The following is a 19,948-nucleotide window of genomic DNA, read 5'->3' on the forward strand; positions in this document are numbered from 1 at the left end:
TGTGGGGTGTTGATATGCTATTAATAGGGAATATTAATTACAATTATGACAGTTAATGAAATGCTTGAAATAAATTATTAATAAAATATGAAAATTTGGTGGCAACGATTAAAAACATAGGAATACTACGACCTCTTATATCCTACTAGTAATTTAAATTTAAAATTGAGTTTTACACATAGATTTATAGAGTGATGGGTATATGTCTAGGAAATAGAAAATTTAGGGATCTATATTGAACAAGTCCAGGGAGCTGATTTCTCCACTCCCCTTTTCTCCACTTACACTCTCTTTTGCTTTTAAATACTTTTTAATCAATTTTGTTCTTTTTCTTTCCTATTCTATCCTTATCCAACATTAATTTATTTTTTACTTCACTTTTATGTTATTTATTTTTCTTTATACTTAATTTTCCAACTTACACTCAATTTTCAGTATTAAAGGGAAAGAAAAAAAAAAACTTAATTTCTTACTCGATTAAAGGAAAAAAAAATACTGAAAATGGAGTGCAAGTTGGAAAATTAAGTATGAAGAAAAAGAACTAATATAAAAGTGAAGTAAAAAGAAATTAATGTAGGGTAAGGGTAGAATAGGAAAGAGAAAGAACAAAATTGATTAAAAAGTATTAAAAAATAAAAAGGAGTGTAAGTGGAGAAAAGGGGAATGGGGAAATCATATCCCTATGATAAATTCTACACAATTTAATTTCTATAAACTACCCTAAAAAATGACAGCTGGCAAAATTAAATTACTTTGATGTCCTGTTGAGTGTTTTGATTTTTTATTTTGATTTATAATTTTTTTAAGGTTTTGGGGTTGGACTTGGTTTAAGAAATCAATAACAATTTTGTAATTTGTAGGAGGCCTTGGTTATGTTTCTAAAGTCCATTTTATGTAATTTTTTTTATTAAAAATAAAATAAAATATTTGAATCCCTATATTGAGCATAATAGTGAATCTCCCATCATTTAACTTTATAAACGAGAGAGATCAAAAGAGTCACATGCTCCTATGCTAGACGCATGCATATGGCTCGCTATATCTTGGCAGTTTGCACCATTGCAATAAAAAGACAATACCCCCGCAATTCAATTTTCTATTTTGTTTGTTACACCTGGAATATAATTTGAAAAAATTAAATTGCAAGAAGTTACTATTAATATGACAAAAGTGGCACTTCCAAATGCCAATTGTTTCACACTTGATTCTGCTACAGTAGATGGAACGCCTGTTTGAGTTGCCCCACTATGTATGTACATCACAACTTCCTCCAAATAACGTGTTAAAAACGCTATAATAGGTTACGATAGCATTATACAAAACACCACAAAACTATAACATTAAGTTTCTATTGACTTTGGCATCAACACGAATAATAATTAACTACCATGAATTTTTTTTCTTCGTTTATGTACTGGTTTAATTTTTGGTCGGAATGTTTATATATTGGCTTGTAATGATATTTTGGGTGATTTTGTTTATTTTTTATGTTAATATTATTGTATTTGGTTTTAGATGCAATGCATTTTGTGGCTTATCAATGAATTTGTTTTTCTGCATATTATTGCTTCAAAATGCAAAATTTTGGTTTTTGCATATTATTTGTTTTTTTTAATTGACAATTAGTATTTTTATGGGAGATTCACTATTATACCCATATTAGGAGTCCAAATTATAAAAATACCATACATGAAATAGACTTTAGAAACACACCAAAATCCCATTTATAACATAACAAAGAGCCTTTGAACTTTCTATAAATTACAAAACTGCCATTTGTTTCTTAAAACAAGCCCAACCCCAAAACTTCATAAAAAAACCAAAACACTCAATGGGGTATCAAAGTAATTTAATAATCAAAATTAAATTCAATAGGGTTAGCTATTATGTTTTGGATTTTTTTGGGTTTGTTTATAGAAATTAAATGGTGTAGGGTTTATCTATGTCACTAATGCTAAGAATGGGTATATAACTAAAGGGAAAGGATCTAGTGAGAATACCTATATGAGAACATTACATGATAACACCGTTGGATCTAATCTAACGGCTGCGTGAAAAGCAATTGTACGTGAAAGTGTTGTATTAGAATGAGGCCTTCTTCTCTTTCCTCCCTCCAAAACAACTGTTTGCTTTGTTCAATTAGGAGGCCAATTTTTTTATAAGCTTTGATTGAGGAAGAACACTAACACTGAAGAAAGAGTGCTCCTGTTATTCCTTATTCGCTTTGAGGAAGAACACATAAACGATACCCTCATTTTTCTGGCTTTCTCATTCAAGCGAAACAAAGCAATCTTGGATTTTATATTTTCATCTTTGTGGTTTGATCTTTTTGGTCGGAACATTTGTCAATCCCTAAGCAACGTCGAAACTGGCGTTGAGTTGGAAATTGGCGACCGTACCATTGTGGTTATGTTCTCTTGGTTTTGAAATCCTTGAGCACGGTTGAAACATAGGTTGAGGAAGATGAAAGGTTTTTGGGGTTGATGTACAGATCTAAAAGGGCTACATTGTCATATTTGTTGAAATTTCGAAGTTGGAAATCACTTACGAGGTAAGTGATATATTATATTTCTTAATTTTAGTATTGGGCATCAACATGAGTTACGTTAGTTTGTATGTAAGTTTTTAATATTTCACCAGACAGTCATTTTCATGGATCATATGTTAGTTAATATATATATATATATTTTAAAAACTCTTTGAAAGCATGTGCCAATGTTGGTATGATGGTGGTGATGTGATATTCAGGGTTCAATTGCAAGAATTGTGAAATAGAGTGTGAAGGACAGGTGATACTGGAAGTAAGTTCGGACTTCAAACCAAAATTGGGACTTGAATTTGATTGCTGTGAGGATGTTTTCAATTTCTATAATATGTATGTCGCGAAAGCCGAATTCGGCATTCGGTGTTCTACAATGAGAATGTGCACATTCACAAAAGAGGTAACAAGGAAAGAATATGTATGTTGTAAACAAGGGTATTCGTTGACAAGCACTGTTAGTTATAAGAGAAGACATCGAGGTTGTACTTGAACTGGTTGCAAGGCTAAACCTGCGATTTTGAAGGTAAAAGACAAGAATAAGTACATTGTTATAGGATTCAATGAGGTACACAACCATGACATGACCACAGTTGATAAAGTCCATCTATTGAGATCTTACCGTAACTTAACAAAGTCTACAAAGGTCTATAGTACATATATGAGCAAAGTTAATATCCATGTACATAAACAGGTAAGCCTTCTTGAAGTGCAAGTAGGGGGATTGGAAAATGTTGGGTTTGTTAAGAGAGATGTCTATAATTATGCAAGGAACATGCGGGAGAGGTGATTGGGCATGATACAGAGCTGCTGAAAGAGCATTTTTTGGCTGAGCAAGAAAAGAATGAATCATTTTATTTCAAGATGGAGGTAGATTCGGAAGGAAGGATGGGTAATGTTTTCTGAGTAGATGCAAGGTCAAGATGAGCTTATGGGTTTTTTGGGGAGGTGTGGTATTTGATACAACGTTCAACACGAACCACTATGGGATGGTCTTTGCGCCTTTGTTAGGCGTTAATAACCATCAACATACATTGTTGTTTGGTTGTGCATTCATAACTAGTGATACCATGGATTCATTTGTATGGTTGTTCAAGAAATTCAAGAAAGCCATGCCAGGTGAGCCACCCAAAATTATCATCACTAATCAAGATGCAGCCATGTCATAGGCACTTGCTGTAACTCTTCTGAAAACATTCCATAGATATTGCATATGGCATATCTTGAATAAGTTTACGGAGAAACCCGGCATTGGAGAATGTTTTTCGAAAATGTGCAAAATGCATATGGGGTATGGACACGAAAGAAGAATTTAATGTGAAATGGGACGAAATCATCACAAGCAATGAGCTGAAAGACCATCCGTGGCTAAGCTCATGCTTTGTGGAGAATTGGCTTCCATCATATGTAAAACATGTGTTTTCGGCTGGGATGTCAAGTAGTCAACGGGCCGAAAGCTGTCATTCATTTTTCAAACAATATATTAACCCAAAAAACACATTTATGGAATTCATTGTACGTTTTGAAAGAGCTCTTGGTTCATAGGCATAAGGAGTTAATAGCTGATCATGTTGATAATAATGAAAAACCTCTACTGCCATTTCGAACACCAATGCAACATCAAATGAGACGCATTTACACTCGGGCAAGTCTTGAAATGTTTGAGAGGGAAGACTTCAGAAGCCTTTTATGATTATTCGAACTTGTAGATCAAGATGAAACCCACTGTAAGTGAGCGGGTAAATCCGGAGGTGACACAGATGAAGGAACTTGTGCATGATAAAGATGCTGATAAGTGAAAAAATCTAGGTCTATACAAGTGTATGGTCAACAACGTAGGACTTTGACTAGATCAAAGTTAGAGTTTCTACCCAGTTAGGTGGAAACTTCAGGTACTTATTTCTCTTGTTGGAATTGTTATGCACAGGAGAATTGAACTTATCATCTAAGAGGCATGAGTGTGGTATCGGTCAAGCCCTCTTTGATTGCAAAGTTAGAACAAAGTTAGGGTTGATGAGAGAGTATTTGGGCAGAGTGTCTGAGTGAAAATATTTATTCGGGCCATGCCCTAATCATTAAAAAAAGCGATCTTTGGCTATGCCCAAGTATGACTGGAGGTATTGATCACAAGGGGCCAACCAATGAATGACACTTGGCGAGGGTTTGGAATGTTTTTAATGTAAGACACAGCCATTTGTTGACATATGGCATTGGTGATCTAATTAGTCCGAGTGTATGATCTTCACCTAGACGGTTCGTAGAGGAGCACATGCCAACATGAATAGTTATTTGCACGACACCTATTAAGATTTTTCCGATTTTCACAAAACCCCTAAGGTTTAAGATATCACACTAGTACCTCTCTTCACAAAATTACTTCGAATGATAAAAATAACCTCAAAGATTAGAGGGTGTATGGGTCATCTAATCTTTAAAGTTAACTTTGTCATTTGGAGAAATTTTTTAACGATATAAGTAATTTTTAAACGGAAAATTAACAAGAAGGATCTTGTAAAAACAATTTAAAATATTAGAAAATGTTAATGTAATTTCTCAAACCTTAAAAAGAGTTTTATAAAAAGAGGAAAGACCTAAACAGGTGCCAATGTAAGTAACTCTTATTAAACAAGAGCCTTTGAGCCATTGCAATCAAACATTCATGCTGAAGTTTTCAAGCAGAAATAATAGTGCATGAAATTTACATGCAAGCCCAAGCCCATTTCACAGTTCCCTTCGGAATTTCAAACACAGCACAGCGGCGTAGTCCTTTGCCCCTGACCCGCTTACCATCACTCACTCAGTCAGCCTCTACTTTCTCTCCACTTCCAGTCTTCTCTTCCAAGTTTCGAACGCAGCACAGCAGTCTGATTCCCTCCCTCCCCATTGCGAGGTTATCTCATCAGCTTTTTTGTTTTCTGAATTGTGTAATTTTTTTTTTTCTGAGTTGAGTTTTACTTCGTGCTAATATAGTTGCTTTGTTCTCTTCTAGGTTTTCAGCTCTATCTATATCTCTCAAATCCCAATTTGGAAATTTCAGTTGAGACCTAAGTTCAGCTGCTGATTTTTGGTAATTCTTCTCTAACTGTTACTTTACATTTGAATTGCGAATTACTCGTTTTATTTTGAGAATGAATTGTTAGGGTTTATTGTTTAAAGGTGCGTTTGTTTTATGAGAATCTCGGTGTTTGATTTGGTTTTTCTTTTCTTATTATCAATTACCTGTATTTTTTTTTATATATATAAAAAACTTGGTGCAGTTGGAAAAGTGGTAGATTGCTGGTTTTGTGGTTTTTATTCAGTCATAACTTTCTGGCATTAGTTTATGGAATTTAGTCCTGTATAATTTATAGAATTGAGGGTTGGTCTTGAGTTGTAGTTTGCTGACTCTTGAGTAAGCAACTGTGGCTGGTCCTTAGACTTAGTCCGACAAGTTCTATGCCAGCCATGGAATTAATTGTTTCTTCCACAAAAAAAAATTCTATCACCTTCCATTAAAAAAAGAGAATAAATATTTTGTTTGGAGGTTTAGTCCGCCTGCACAAACTATTCTGGCTCCACTCACGTTTACTCTCAAGTGTGAAAGAAGGCGTGGAAGTGGTGCACAAGTGATCAGATGTGTTTGGAAATGGTGGAACACTTTCATTAGCAGTTCAAGATTCATAAATTTCCGTCACAAGATGAATGTCATGAAAAATGCTTGTGAATATTTCTTTAATGACACAGCATAAGAAGGTGCTCACTCTTTTGTTATGAAGCATTTCCCAAGTGTTTGGATTTAGAACTTCCCAATCCCATAAATGGTTTCGCCGTTTCTGGTTTGTGCAATCAGTTTCTTTGCATTTCTAACAATGTTTTGTTTTCACTTTTGGACCCTTTTGACTTTGATGATTCCTCTGTAAATTTAGAATCCATCAATCCGGAAATCTCAAGAGACTTCCACAAGGACTTATTCATGAGCAGTATCATAATAGTTGTTTCACTTCTCTAAGCTTCGGGATCCAATGTGTCTTTAGTGGTTGTTCAATTGTGCAATGTGGGTCTCCTAATTTGGTTGGATATATTTCCTATTTCCAGTTTAGTTGCATGCATACAATTTTGAACTGGTTCATGGTTTTGCCCTCTTTAAATGAAGCATGCATAACGGCGACCACCATCACCCCATCCCATTCCTAACTCGTAATGAAAGTTTGAAGACTAATACATTCACGGACCATTTACAATAAAAAAAACCTTAAATTATTATTAATTTTATTTTAAAAAATCACTTTGAGTTCATGTGGTTTTAATTTTGGCAAGTTGATCCATGTAGTTTGATTTTTCATTAAAATTCAAGGACATATCCAAATTTCCATTCAATTTGACACGTCCAAATTTCAGTCCAATTTCATGACGGAGTAAGCACATGCCCCTCACGTAGAGAGTTAAATCAGTATGCCATGACGAGATGAGCCACTTCTGCCACCTCTAAATCAAAATTTTCTCACTATGATACTTCTACAAATTGATCGAAATCTCAACCCAAGAGTCTAAATATTTGAAGAGCTCTTATGAAATAGGAAGAGATTTAGCCAAGTAGTAAGGTAGATAACACGAGTAGACAGAAATACCCCTATATGTGAAGAGCACATGCTTACAACATTAGGGAGTTGAAAGGAAATTTGGACGTGTTCTTGAATTGCGACCTTTATCAAATTATTTGGATCAAATTGCCAGTTGTGACACCAAAAGGACCAAAGTGTAACATCCGAAAAGCTACAAGGACTAAAAGGTGACTTTATTGCGTAAACACAGCACAGCGGGGCAGACCATCACTCGCTCAGCCTCTACTTCGACTCCATCCTCCGCGTACTCTGCAACTTCACTTTAACACTCACCCAAAAAAAATCGACAGACAAACATCCAAGTCTTCTCTTCCAGACTGCTGCTCCCCGCCACATCCACCGACGTCGGCGACAAAGTCCACACTGCCATCATTCGTCCTCTGCTTCCCCATCCCTCCTTCATGCTCCATCGTTGTTGGCGTCGTCTCTCTCTTCTCGTCGGCTCTCTCATCCTCACCCCTCTCTCTCTTTCTCTCTATTCAGGCCAACAACAGTGAAGGAGACGACCTTGCCAGCCTCCAAATTTGAGGTGGCTGACTTCAGATTTAGAGGCCAATCTCTCCCTCCCTCCCCATTGCGAGGTCAACTCATCATTCCTCTGTTAGTCTTTTCTATTTTCTTCGAACACACCTCGCTCTCAGTTGTTTTCTGACTTCTATAATTTTTTTTTATATTTTTTTTTTCTGTTTTACTTTTGACTTATACGGTTGCTTTGTTCTCTTTTAGGTTTTCAGTTCTCTCTATGTCTCTCAAATCCCAATTTGGGAATTTCAGTTGAGACCCAAATTCAGATGCTGATTTGAGGTAATTTCTCTCTTGTAGGCACTGTTACTTTACATTTGAATGGTGAATTACTCAATTTAGTTTGGGAATGAATTGTTTGGGTTTATTGATTAATGGTGCGTTTGTCTTATAAGAATCTATCTGTTTTGATTTGGGTTTGGCTTCTGTTATATTGTCAATTAAAAAATTGGTGAAGTTGTAAAAGATGTAGCTTGCCCCTTTTTTTATTTTATTTTGTATTTTCTTATTCTGTCATAATTTTCTGATAACCGAACCGATTCCACCCCAATTTATAGAATTGTAGGTTCCGTTTCGTTCTTTTTTTTTTTTTTTTCCTTCCCCTTCTCTTCATTAACTTAGTCCTACAAGTTCTATGTGCCATGGAATTAATCGTTTCTTCCATGAAACAAAAGCTCTATCACCTTCCATTAAAAAAAATGTTCAGTTTGGAAGTTCGGCCTGAACAAACAATTCTGGCTCCGGTCATGTTTACGCTCAAGTGTCGAAGTAGGTGGGGAAGCAGTGCACAGGTTGTCAACAATGATAGTTAGCACAAAGAATTATATCTCATATTTTCAAGACACTGCTCCACTGAAGAATGCAAATACATCCCACCAGTTGGAACTGCTAATGAAAGTGTTCCACAATTTTCAAACACATTTGTAAGCTGTGCACCGCTTACCTGCCTACTTTGCGAAACAATCGTGTTGCACTCGCATTGTTTTCCTGGGACAGGTCAGGGCCTTAATTGCAAGTTAAGGAATGTAAGTTCTTTTATTTTTCAGTCTAGGTATATAATCAATTCAATGAACCATGTCCATTCAATAAGTGTTTTAAATTCTATTTCAAAGCTAGATATATAATCAATTGAATGTGTTGTACACCAAAGCTTGACCCAGGAGATACCTTGTCATAAGTTTTTGTGTAACTTATTACACATCTGGATTGTCATAGTTGAAAGGAGATCACCACAAGTACAAGACGTTATGCTTCAGATTTGGATATAATGCCTCTAGTTTTGTTTCTCTCTTCTGCTTCTTCATGTTTTGGTTCTGTTCTGTTTTTGTTATATGTAAAGTTAGCTTGAGTAATACAAAGAAAATTAATCTTATTACTCGGAATTTTTCGTTTCATGGTTGTCTGATTGTGTGCCATGGATCTCTAATTTTTTCGCTGAAGTTATTTCACACATGGTATAATCTTTGTGTAGAGCTTGAGCTATAAGAAATTCCTCATCATATATGTTTGGGGAATAGAGTAACTTATTTGACAAAGATTCTTGTTCCTGAAACGGGATCATACAGACTACAAATTTGTACATGGAGCTTGAGCTAGGAAATTTCCAACCATATGTCTGAGAGGTATAGCATAACTTAATTGACATCATAGATTCTTGTTCCTTAAAGGGGATCTTCCTGACAACAAGGCCTCCTACTTAAGTTCTTGTGCTGCATTTTTATTTATTTTGATTTGTAATGTTTCCTATTAAGAATTAAAAAACCATATGTCATGTTTGAACTTTTTTTTATTTGTTGGTTATCTGATTGTGTAATGTCAGTTTTGAAATTTGATTGAATTGATTTGTTTTTTCATGTTAAGATGAAGCATACATGGTGATGCTTTTGGATTGGATCTTCTCTATCTTCAAAAACTTTTAGCTTTGTTCTACTCCTTTTTGAAGTTTGGCATACATGTTAAATTAAAAAAATCATCTTTCATGCTTCTTGACAGAACGTATCTCTGCGTGAGCCTGGAACAGCAAGCAAGGAAACACTGCTTGGTAACTTGCCTGCCATTACATTCAAGAAATGTTGTAACAATATTTCCCTATTGAAATGTTTAAACTATCAGTAATATTAGTAAATCAAATGACTGAGAATTAAGAACTATTACAAGTGAGACAAAAACGCGTATACCTCTCCCAATGTACAATGCTTCTTTTCTTCATTAAAGTGCCCACTGGAAGAACATCACTTAATTATTCCTTTATATCTTTCATTTTTACCTTTGATTCCCCCTTCCCTTGGTCACCTTTCCTTTCTTTCATAATCATACAACACAAAAATCTCCCCGTCTCTCTCTCTCTCTCAATATTTTTTATATAGTCACATATATATATATATGCACTTATATATGGCTATAGGTGCAAATGAAAGCTCTGAAACCGCTTATGTTCTTTCGTTCACCTCCAAAATTCCAATGCCTTCCCTCTAACACAGCCAAACTTTCAATATCTCGTTTCTCTTCTCTATCTTCACCCATGAAAATCCCAAACCCAAATGGAAACTCTCACATAACAGATTACCTTATCAGTACCTTCAAATTTACCAAAACCCAAGCGTCCTCAATCTCGAATCGCTTCTCCTGGGTCACATCCCCTGAAAAGCCCCAATCCGTCCGTAGCTTTCTTCGAGAGCTTGGATTCTCCGATACCCATATCCGCTCTGCTGTGCGTGGCTCACCCCAAATCTTGTTTTCTAATATTGATAAGACCCTAAGGCCAAAGCTTGAGTTCTTTCAACAGTTAGGTCTTTCCAGTTCTGATCTCGCTAGTTTGATTTCCAAGAATTCCACGCTTTTGACTGTTAGTTTGGAAAGAAAATTAGTACCCTGTATTGAAATTCTCAAGAAAATCTTAGGGAATGATGAGAATGCCAAGGATTTGATTCGGGTTTTGTGTAGATGCAATTGGGTAGTGAGGAAAGATCCAGAATCGAGATTGTTGGGCAACATTGCCTTTATGGAGAGTTGTGGAATTGTTGGTTCTCAGCTTACCATGCTATTGAAGAGGCAGCCATGGCTTTTCATTGTGCAAGAATCTGTACTTAGAAGCCTTGTTTCACGGGTTCTGGAAATGGGTTTCTCATTGAATTCTAGGATGTTGGTTCATGCTCTCTACACAGTCAGTTGTTTGCGCAGTGGGACAATCAGCAGAAAACTGGACCTGCTTTGTATTTTTGGCTTTTCAGAGGATGAATGTATGGAAATGTTTAGAAGAACTCCAGGTTTGCTTAGGACATCAGAGGAGAAGTTAAAGTTAGGAATTGATTTCTTCTTGAACACGGTTAAGTTCAAAAAGTCAGTATTAATTCATACACCTTGGATTTTGATGTTTAGCATGGAGAACCGAGTGATTGCCCGATACAGGGTTTTAGAGGTTATAAAGTCAAAACGGCTATTGAAGAGGGATCCAACTTTTTATGGTGCACTTGTTTTGACAGAGGAGGAATTTTTGGATAAGTTTATATCAAGATTTAGAGATGACGCAGAGGTATTGTTAGTAGCTTACAAAGCTCATCTGCTGGATTCTACTCAGGAAGAAGATTCTTAGTACAATTCAATATTTCATCTTCCCAGGTGGGAGTTCTAGGCCACATTTGAATCAAGACTGTATCACATGGTGGTGGTTTTGGGTTCCGACGGATCTGAAAAACCCCTTCGTGCCTTGTCTGGAGAATGGGTTGTGAGTAGCCTGAAAGTTTTAAGGATATGCAGGATCACCATGACTACATGAGATACTTAAGATTTGGATATTATTTTTCAGTTTTTTTTTTTATACGAGGTTATGTTGCATTGTTCTGGTTTTGATTTGTCCGTGTTCTTTTTAATATCCCATTTTTCATTGTTTAAACAAAAAGAGAAGAGAATATATCTATGCTGAAAGGATCAACACACTTTATGGTCCAAATATGAGGTGGCACAAACACCTTGCAAGCACTAGCTATGAACCTACTTGCAGGGTGGATAGTTGGACATGGGTCATGCATGTATTGAATTGCACTCAGAAAAAGAAAAAAAATTTCCCATGGAATATAGGGGTAATTGGTATGAACAAGTTGACGTACAAGTCCATTGCCTAATTTAACTAGTTTTGGTAATGGATAAACATTACATCTAAGAATAACTCTTGAACGTTAAATTCCTTCTTCATCTTCCCACCTCTAACGACGAGCACACGTGTTCTCACGTCATCCAATTTTGGATTTGGATGTGTTAGCTATGTCCATGTTCATGCTCATCAGTTGTGATAAGCTTGATCCTGGTGTAGTGTGTTTCTATGTTATTTTACTCAGAAAGGGTATCTTTATTTCTATCCTCATTCTGGCAAATCTTTTGTTTCCATAGATGTTAATTAGTTGCCAGCTAGACAACGGTCCAAACTACCATTTGTAATAGTTCAATGTTAAATGTTCTTTTTTCCTTTTGCGAACGATATTAGGGTAGGGTCCTCCCCTTGTGCCTTGCTACATTTTCTTTGTGGTGGTGGGTCTCCATTTTGTTGGTTACATCCTCCTCTCCACCGCCAAAATGATTCATTCAATCCCTTCAAATCTTTTAAGCTCTTGGTTGAATGTTTTCTGTATCTAGAATGAACCGACGCTATTTCTTCATTTCAAACAGACAAATTGCAAAGGGCTTGTAATGTATTTAGGGGCGGAGTGACGCAAGCCTAATAAGATATGACACAAGCTCCTTGGGCCATGGAGTCCATGTCTAATTGTTTTCAGCCAGAGACAGTAAAATTGTTGCTTATGTATTTGAGGGCACACCACATGTGTATGGTAGCTGTGACTTGTAGACCAATAATAGCCACAGTTGGCATGTCGTGTCGTGGCTAAGGAAACTGTGGAAAGGAGAGGACATCGATTGGGTGGTGATGTGAACTCTTTTAACTACCTACAGTCTATTGTTGTTGGTCCTTGAAAGTTAATAGCCTTTATGTTCCATTGTTGAATGTCAACATGTGCAGTACGTGACTGGTTGAATAAAGCAATGTCTTTTATGAACTTTGGACATTGTCGTCCCAACTCCCAACTTTTAAGGGGTCGGCCGAGATTTCCATGTTTCGGATCTCGCCGCTGTTTCTGTCACCTCCGTTTTTTTGATCTCTCCGATGTCTGTGATTTCGATCTCTCCACTGTTGATTTACCCTTTGTCTCTCGACTTATTCCATAAGATATAATAAGTCTTAAGTGCACCTTCTTGATGAAAGGATTGATATTCATTTCCGTCCATATATGTCGTTAAATTCAACATGTGAAGGTTTCGTCCATATATGTTGTCTGTGAAGGTTTCGTCGGACTTCAAATCATTTGAAAATCACTTTTCCTTTATCAAACAGAATATAAGTAATATCAAGACGAAAAGAACCAGCTTATATAGCAATTCTATGTGAATTACGAACAATGCTATTGGGTTGTTATTTCAAAGTTTCGTTGAAGAATATAAGTTTCACATCGGAAATTTGACTAAATAAAATAAAATAATATATAATGAATGGTTTCACTATTAATATCACTGAGGTCTTTTGTGATAAAAACCCCACATCTACTGAGCTTTGTAGGTGGTTAAGTTGGGACAATATCGGTGTCGCTAGTAGTGGGGGCGCTGACCATTCTCTTTGAAATTTAAACAAGTTTTTCTTTTGATTTTTCATTTCATTTATATTATTAAACTGAATTAGTTTTTCTTTTTCCCTTTTTTTTCTTCTTCATTTGGCTCAGAATAATTAGATAACTTTTTTTTTTTGTGGTCAGAATAATTGGAGAGCTTTTGACAAGCTTAATTTCGGTTTCTGCAGCTAATATTTAATCAACATCTTTTCTGTCTTCAATTCTACACCTCAAGTTTCTCTTCAAATCTGCACCCAACATTCAGGAAATCTTACAGAAAAACATGTGACCTAACTTTTGATTCTGTTTTTTTTTCAATGTCCCTTTCTTTTTAATAGGATATATGTCAAATGAATGACAGCTAGGGTTAGTCCAACGAACTGAACTTGTATACATACCAGCTTTCCAATTAGTTCTGCAGAGAAATTGTGAAAAAAGAGGGGTTTCTGCGGCAGCAAAAAAAATGAAAAATATTTTACCTTCTCGATCCGGTATGCTTAAAAAATGTAGGCCATATGATCATTTTTAACAGAAAATGAGACGGAGTTGACAGAAAGGACTCATAATGCAATGTGCAATTTAACTGGAGAATGCTTGTAACAATTTTTGGGGATCATAGACGAAAACACAAAATGGGGCATCTGTCTGCATGATTTTTGTATGATGTAATTATGTTAGTTTCTCTTTTGAAAAAACAAGCTTTTCACTATATCTTGTGCAAAATTTATTATTGTTCTTTTGAAGACACATGCTGATTGAAACTAATATGTATCTAAAAGTTAGAATAGAAAAGATAAAGAGTAAGCGTTCTGAGTTAGTACGTAGGTCAGTACAATGCTAATTCATGTACTCCACAATGTATTTTCATAATCCGACTCATTCAATTTTTAGGCCCTCATTCAAGGATTATCGATCCTTGCCAAATTGCATCCAAATTAGAGATCATTTAGCCACTTTTGCAAAGAATTCTTTATTTATAAAAAAATATAGTGTTCATCTATTTAGTTTGTCACAATTAGATAATGAAGAGGTTTTAAATTTGAGTGAATTTTTTTGTACGGATGATTTTTCAATAAAGATACTTAAGAAAGAAATAAGTCGGATTATGAGATACATTGTAGTGTGGGTCAAACTATGCGATTACCGCAGTTTAAGTTACGAACTGGTAATCGTTTGAATGTTATTGATACTATATTACTTCAAAATTTTTAGTTCAAACTACATTTCCTAAATATCAGTCAAGTTGGTGGAAATGAAACCTTTTTTACGTTTGAAAACTACCTTGGAATTTACAAAGAAGATTCTCTACATATCTTCAAACCAAAACAATCAAACTGTAATTTATGTAATACAATAGAAGGAAAGTGACTAAACCAAATACGTACATGATGAAGAGTACGTATGTCCTAGATTTGGTAAAGAATTGGCTACTATATTGGTTTCTTGAAAATTATTTGTAATGCCAACCTTGAAAGTTGTGAAGAAGAGCCTTACAAAAACTGCAGCTGCTTAACCATTAGAAAGAACTGAACCCATGCGGACTTCCGTATGTTATTACCCATGTGGACCTCCGGCACATATAGTAATAGTAGCATAAATTTGTACATGAAACTGAAGCTTTTGAAATACCACACGTCCGACTGTTACTTTTAATTATACATTAATTCTCGTTTTTTGTGTGGGACAGTAGAGAGGCATGTGGCTGTATTTTGAAGCCGCTGGACGTTGGAAACCCCTATTTAGTCTCGGAGGGTTTGAGGATGTTGGCACCCAAGATGAGCTAAATACTAGTTACATCATCCGACGTACGAGATGGATAGTTCTTCGGGAGTGAGAAAAGGAGCATGGACTAAAGAGGAAGATGATCTTCTGAGGCTGTTCATTCAGAAACATGGAGACGGGAAATGGAACCAGGTTTCTCTACATTCAGGTGATACATATATTATCTCAAGAAACCCAATTCTAGTTTAGTGCTTTAAAAGATTGGATGTACATATATATTTGATGCAGGGTTAAAGAGATGCAGAAAAAGCTGTAGACTAAGGTGGTTGAACTACTTGAAGCCAAACATCAAGAGAGGACACTTTGCTGAGGATGAAATAGATCTAATATTAAGGCTTCATAAGCTTTTAGGAAACAGGCAAGTTTTATATATCAATCCCCTTAATTTCCAACCTAGCTAAAGCACACCATATTTATTCCTGCTTACTATTGTGGATGGATAACAGTTTTGCCATTCTTCATCTTGAGAATTAATCCCTGATCATGCCCGACCAAGAACTTTCTCCTTTAACCAAGAACTTTCTTTTGCCATGCTAACTGTCCTAGCTAGAACAGTGTGTTCCAATAAAGGAAGCTAACCCCTAACTCTATAAGGTACACAGACCATTTGTAGCTAAACTTGGCTACTTTTGGTTGGATGAGTTTATTTTTGAGATTCAAGTAGCAGGTAGATTAAATCGATTTTTTATCAAATTTAGCCAAAATTTAGCCCCCAAATTCATAAATGTCAGTTTTTTTTTTATTTTTAAAACTTTCAAATATAGTCAAAAACTCACTTAAATTGACCTAAATGCCCTCTAAATTAAAAACCTAACCAAAAGGCTAATTGTCATGCTCTTCCAAGCCATGGCCCTTAATGGATTTTCTTTGCAGTTAGTTCTTAATTAGGGTTTGGATACGTACATTTCATGGAACAATTATCACAATATCATGTTTTATATGCACCCACACTAGATATATTTTTGTTTTTTCACTCTCTTTTTGTTTATTTCATTTTATTATTACTTTTGTTTTATAAAGGTAGAAGGGAAAGCAAAGCTAATATAGGTAAGTTTGTGCTATGGGAAGATAGTCTGTGAATAGGGAGGGCCTTGCAATTTTCTTATACCTGAGGGAAGGCCTGGTTTGCAAGAAAGTTTAACCCCCACATCAGATGCAAAGCAACATTATTTAAAAATTATTATGTCAAGAAACTAACTTTAACTTTTTTTTATTGTAAAAAACTCCCAAACCCACCGATTGAAGCCATAGCCGCACTGGCGGATCTACATAGGCGCAAGGAGGTGCACTTGCACCTCTCCTCGCCGGAAAAACCATTGTAGGTACTTCAAACTGCTTATTTGCTCAACTGGTGTACAGATTACCTTATTTCCATTTTCAACATTTAAGTAAATGTCTTTGTCATTTTACTTTAATTTATTGTTATATTACTCCATTTACTTAAGTTTACAATGTAAATAAGGAAGTACCCCCCATTTGGATTCAAATAAAAATACTAGAAAATCAAATTCCTATTAAATCAAAATATGAAAAATCGGTTTTAGTGCAAAATACGATTTAGGCTAAAAATGATGGCTCATTAAGTCAATATATACTTCATACTAAAATCCCATAAAATCAAGTTTTCTTATTTAATGTGTAAGGAATAAAAGCCGCCAAAAATTATCTTGAGAAAATGATTATTCCGAAAAACTATTTTTCATACTTAATCAATTTTGCACCTCCGCTAAAAAATTTCTAGGTCCACCACTGCATAGCCGCATCGATGATTTTTGTTGCCTAGATTTATGAAAACATTGGCTTTTCCCTTTCTTCTTCTTTTTGGTAATTACATTGTCATTTTTATGATAGGATCCATAGGCATGATTGAGTTGATGGAGCCAATTTTGGTGCTCTTGCTATTTTGGGTTTTTGGTGTAATTGAGTTTTAAATTAGAGGACATTTGGGTTTAAGTGAAATTTTGGCTATATTTAAAAGTTTTTTAAAAAACTGACATTTATAAATTTAAAGACTAGATTTTGGTCATATTTGATAAAAACTTGATTAAATCACACCCATCCAACGACATTTTGTGTGGTGGTATTGGTTTTCCATCAGCTTTTGGAATACTCAACATGGTTTTTAGTGCAAAATATTTGCTCCTCGTGGTAAGTTCTTTTTTTGTGGATGAAATCGTGGTAAGTTTTAGTGCATATTGAGACATACGAAATCAGTTGGAATCCAATCCAATGCTAGAGACTAGTTTACAATCTGCACTAATAAATGAAATTTAGTGCATGTTTTAATGATAATCATATTATGTTGTTTTTTGTTTTTTAATTTTTAATTTTTTTTGTTCTCATTTTTCTCCAACAGGAAAATAAAACACCTTTTATGTCTGGCAAAAAATAAAATAAAATAAAATAAGCTCCTTATGTATTTCTTTTCTGTGTGTTATGCATGTAAGGTGGTCATTAATTGCTGGACGACTTCCAGGAAGAACAGCAAACGATGTGAAAAACTTTTGGAATACTCGACTGGGTAGAAAGATGGCTTCTGGTGTTGTTGAAAAGGTGAAAGAGCAATCTCCAGAGACCAAAAAGGACATCGCAGTCAGACCTCAACCACGGCGGCTCTCGAAAACTTCACACTATTTGAGTGGGCATAAAACTGTAACTTCACATCATAATCAACCAGAAGAGAATTTTAGCAAACTGCCAATACTACCCTCATCGCCTATAGAAGATGAAGTTGATTGGTGGGAAACCTTATTGGAGGACGAGGACAATGTGGAACGAACAAAATGTTCATGTCTTGTGCTAGAGGAAGACCACTTCACAAACTGTTGTGTTGAAGATTTGGCTCCGTGGACAAGAACAGATTTTAGATATTTGGAAGACTGTCCTTGTTGGATTGGCTCTTCTGATATGGACCTTTGGAATCTATCAACATAACAACAAAAGTTCACCCCTTTGGGACCAACTATGAATTTTATTTCAACGTTCTAAAACGATTAATAAAAGTTCACTCCTTTGGCTCTTTTGATAAAATATAATTTAATCAATAAATGTAAGGGCTTCTTAGCTCTAGGTCCAAAACGATTAGTTGTCATTAGGCTAAGTCCTCGTCGTTTTGGTTTTAGATGCAGGTCCTTTGACTTTTATTACTTTTTTTGTTGTATCGATTTTACCCTTTGAGATAAATAAGGAAACACATTGAAAATCCAATTTATTGCATTATTTCATTGTAATTGAATTTCAAATTTTAAAATTTGAATTCTTTCCTTGTGAATATTTACCTAATATATGGATAAAATACAATTTAATCAATAAAAGTAAAAATCCACATATTATACTAATCGATGAGACAAGTACCCACATGAAATTATGTACCTATGCATCAGGTAAACACCCAAATGTTGAAAACACAATATGTTTAATACTTATCAGGTTGATTTGTGGTGTTTAAGCATATCAACAAATAAAAAACTTGAGAAAAACAATATAAACAAGAGAACTATTGATGACATTTTTATGTACCTAATATATAGGTACTATGAGCTAATGTGCTTTAATTAAGACAATTTTCTTCAACTATAAAAGTCTCTTTTTAGTAAGGGACTTGTAGCTCAAGTATTAAGAGCATTTATTCTTACACCCGAGGTTCGGTTCCCCCTCGTCCAATAAGATTTTGTGGAATTGGATATATTTTCCCTTAGCACACCCCCAGATAATCGAATCTGACATTAGTTGATTCTCATAGATATTGTATTTCACTTGTTTCACTACTACATTTTACACTTTGCGCAACGAAGAGAATTTCGTCGCGCAAAATACATTGTAGTCGCACAAATTTTAACGCGACAGAAACTTCGTCGCGCAGAATCCATCGCGCAAAGATCGTGAAGAAAGACTTTGCGCGACGAAAAAATATTGGTCACGCAAAGTAACTTTGCGCGACGAAAAAATATTGGTTGCGCAAAACTTTGCGCGACGAAACACATTGGTCGAGCAAAGGTTTGCGCGACGAAAAATATTTGTCACGCAAAGTCTCAAAAAAATTTATAAAAAATAAAAAATTCCCGCATCCCATTTTTGGTACCCGCCTACATTTTTAGAGTTTTGCGCGACGAATACTAACGTCGGGCAAATATTTGCGCGACGAAATATTTTTTGTGTTTTAAATTTTTTTAATTAAAATAAACTAATTTAATAGTTTGCGCTACAAAATATTTTGTCGCGCAAGGTTTTTGACTTTTTGTTTTATTATTTCTTTAATATTAATTTATTCAAATTTTTACTTTTTAAATTTAATTTAATTGTATGATTTTTTTTAAATCACTTTAATTTAAATTGATATTAATTTTTTCGAATTTTTACTTTTTAAATTTAATTTAATTGTAAGATTTTTCTTAATTACTTTAATTTAAATTGACATATTCAAAATAAAATTACATATGAAAAATAGTGATCAAATTATCCAATAAATAAATATATATATATAATATTCAAAATGTACACATAAATTAACAAAATACAATAATAAAATTCTAATACAAGCGTATTGTGGTGGTAGTGGCGGATGATATGTTTTGATAGCTTCCTAATCCTCAACTTTAGCCATCAAAGTCTCGATGATTACCTACAAAAAAATAAATATGGTCATATAACAACAACAACAAAAAAAAGAATGCATAATCTCCCCTAAAATTGTTATATCACAAATCCAACCCAAACTCCAATATCTCCCCTTTACTCAACCCCAAACCTCACACAAACTGAAAACTAACTCCAAAAACACATATTAATGAAAAAAATTTCAAATTTGGAGAGAATATACCTTTTGGCAAGATTGAGAGTGAGTGAGAATG

The 19,948-nt window shown here is 34.9% G+C and overlaps 2 protein-coding genes across 9 annotated transcripts; both read left to right on the forward strand.

The window, feature by feature from the left end:
* LOC18775437 lies at nucleotides 5,190-11,597 on the forward strand. Of its 8 annotated transcripts, none has more exons than XM_020567195.1 (4): nucleotides 7,173-7,721; nucleotides 7,867-7,944; nucleotides 9,228-9,284; nucleotides 9,655-11,597. In XM_020567195.1, the coding sequence occupies exon 4, from the start codon at nucleotides 10,073-10,075 to the stop codon at nucleotides 11,252-11,254; it is 1,182 nt and encodes a 393-aa protein (XP_020422784.1). In that variant the 5' UTR covers nucleotides 7,173-7,721; nucleotides 7,867-7,944; nucleotides 9,228-9,284; nucleotides 9,655-10,072; the 3' UTR covers nucleotides 11,255-11,597. The 8 variants fall into 8 exon arrangements, 7 of the variants coding, with proteins under 7 accessions (XP_020422778.1, XP_020422781.1, XP_020422784.1 ...); XR_002272311.1 differs by lacking the exon at nucleotides 9,228-9,284 and having other exon boundaries at nucleotides 7,196-7,721; nucleotides 9,655-9,703; nucleotides 10,606-10,659; XM_020567189.1 differs by lacking the exons at nucleotides 7,173-7,721; nucleotides 9,228-9,284 and adding an exon at nucleotides 5,190-5,429.
* Nucleotides 15,121-18,251, forward strand: LOC18775149 (transcription factor MYB114). Its single transcript, XM_020565403.1, has 3 exons — nucleotides 15,121-15,246; nucleotides 15,327-15,456; nucleotides 17,546-18,251. Exons 1-3 carry the CDS (start codon nucleotides 15,129-15,131, stop codon nucleotides 18,030-18,032), a joined length of 735 nt encoding a protein of 244 aa, XP_020420992.1. The 5' UTR covers nucleotides 15,121-15,128; the 3' UTR covers nucleotides 18,033-18,251.

Source organism: Prunus persica, chromosome G6 (assembly GCF_000346465.2).
Source record: "Prunus persica cultivar Lovell chromosome G6, Prunus_persica_NCBIv2, whole genome shotgun sequence".
In the NCBI taxonomy this organism is placed as follows: Eukaryota; Viridiplantae; Streptophyta; class Magnoliopsida; order Rosales; family Rosaceae; genus Prunus; species Prunus persica.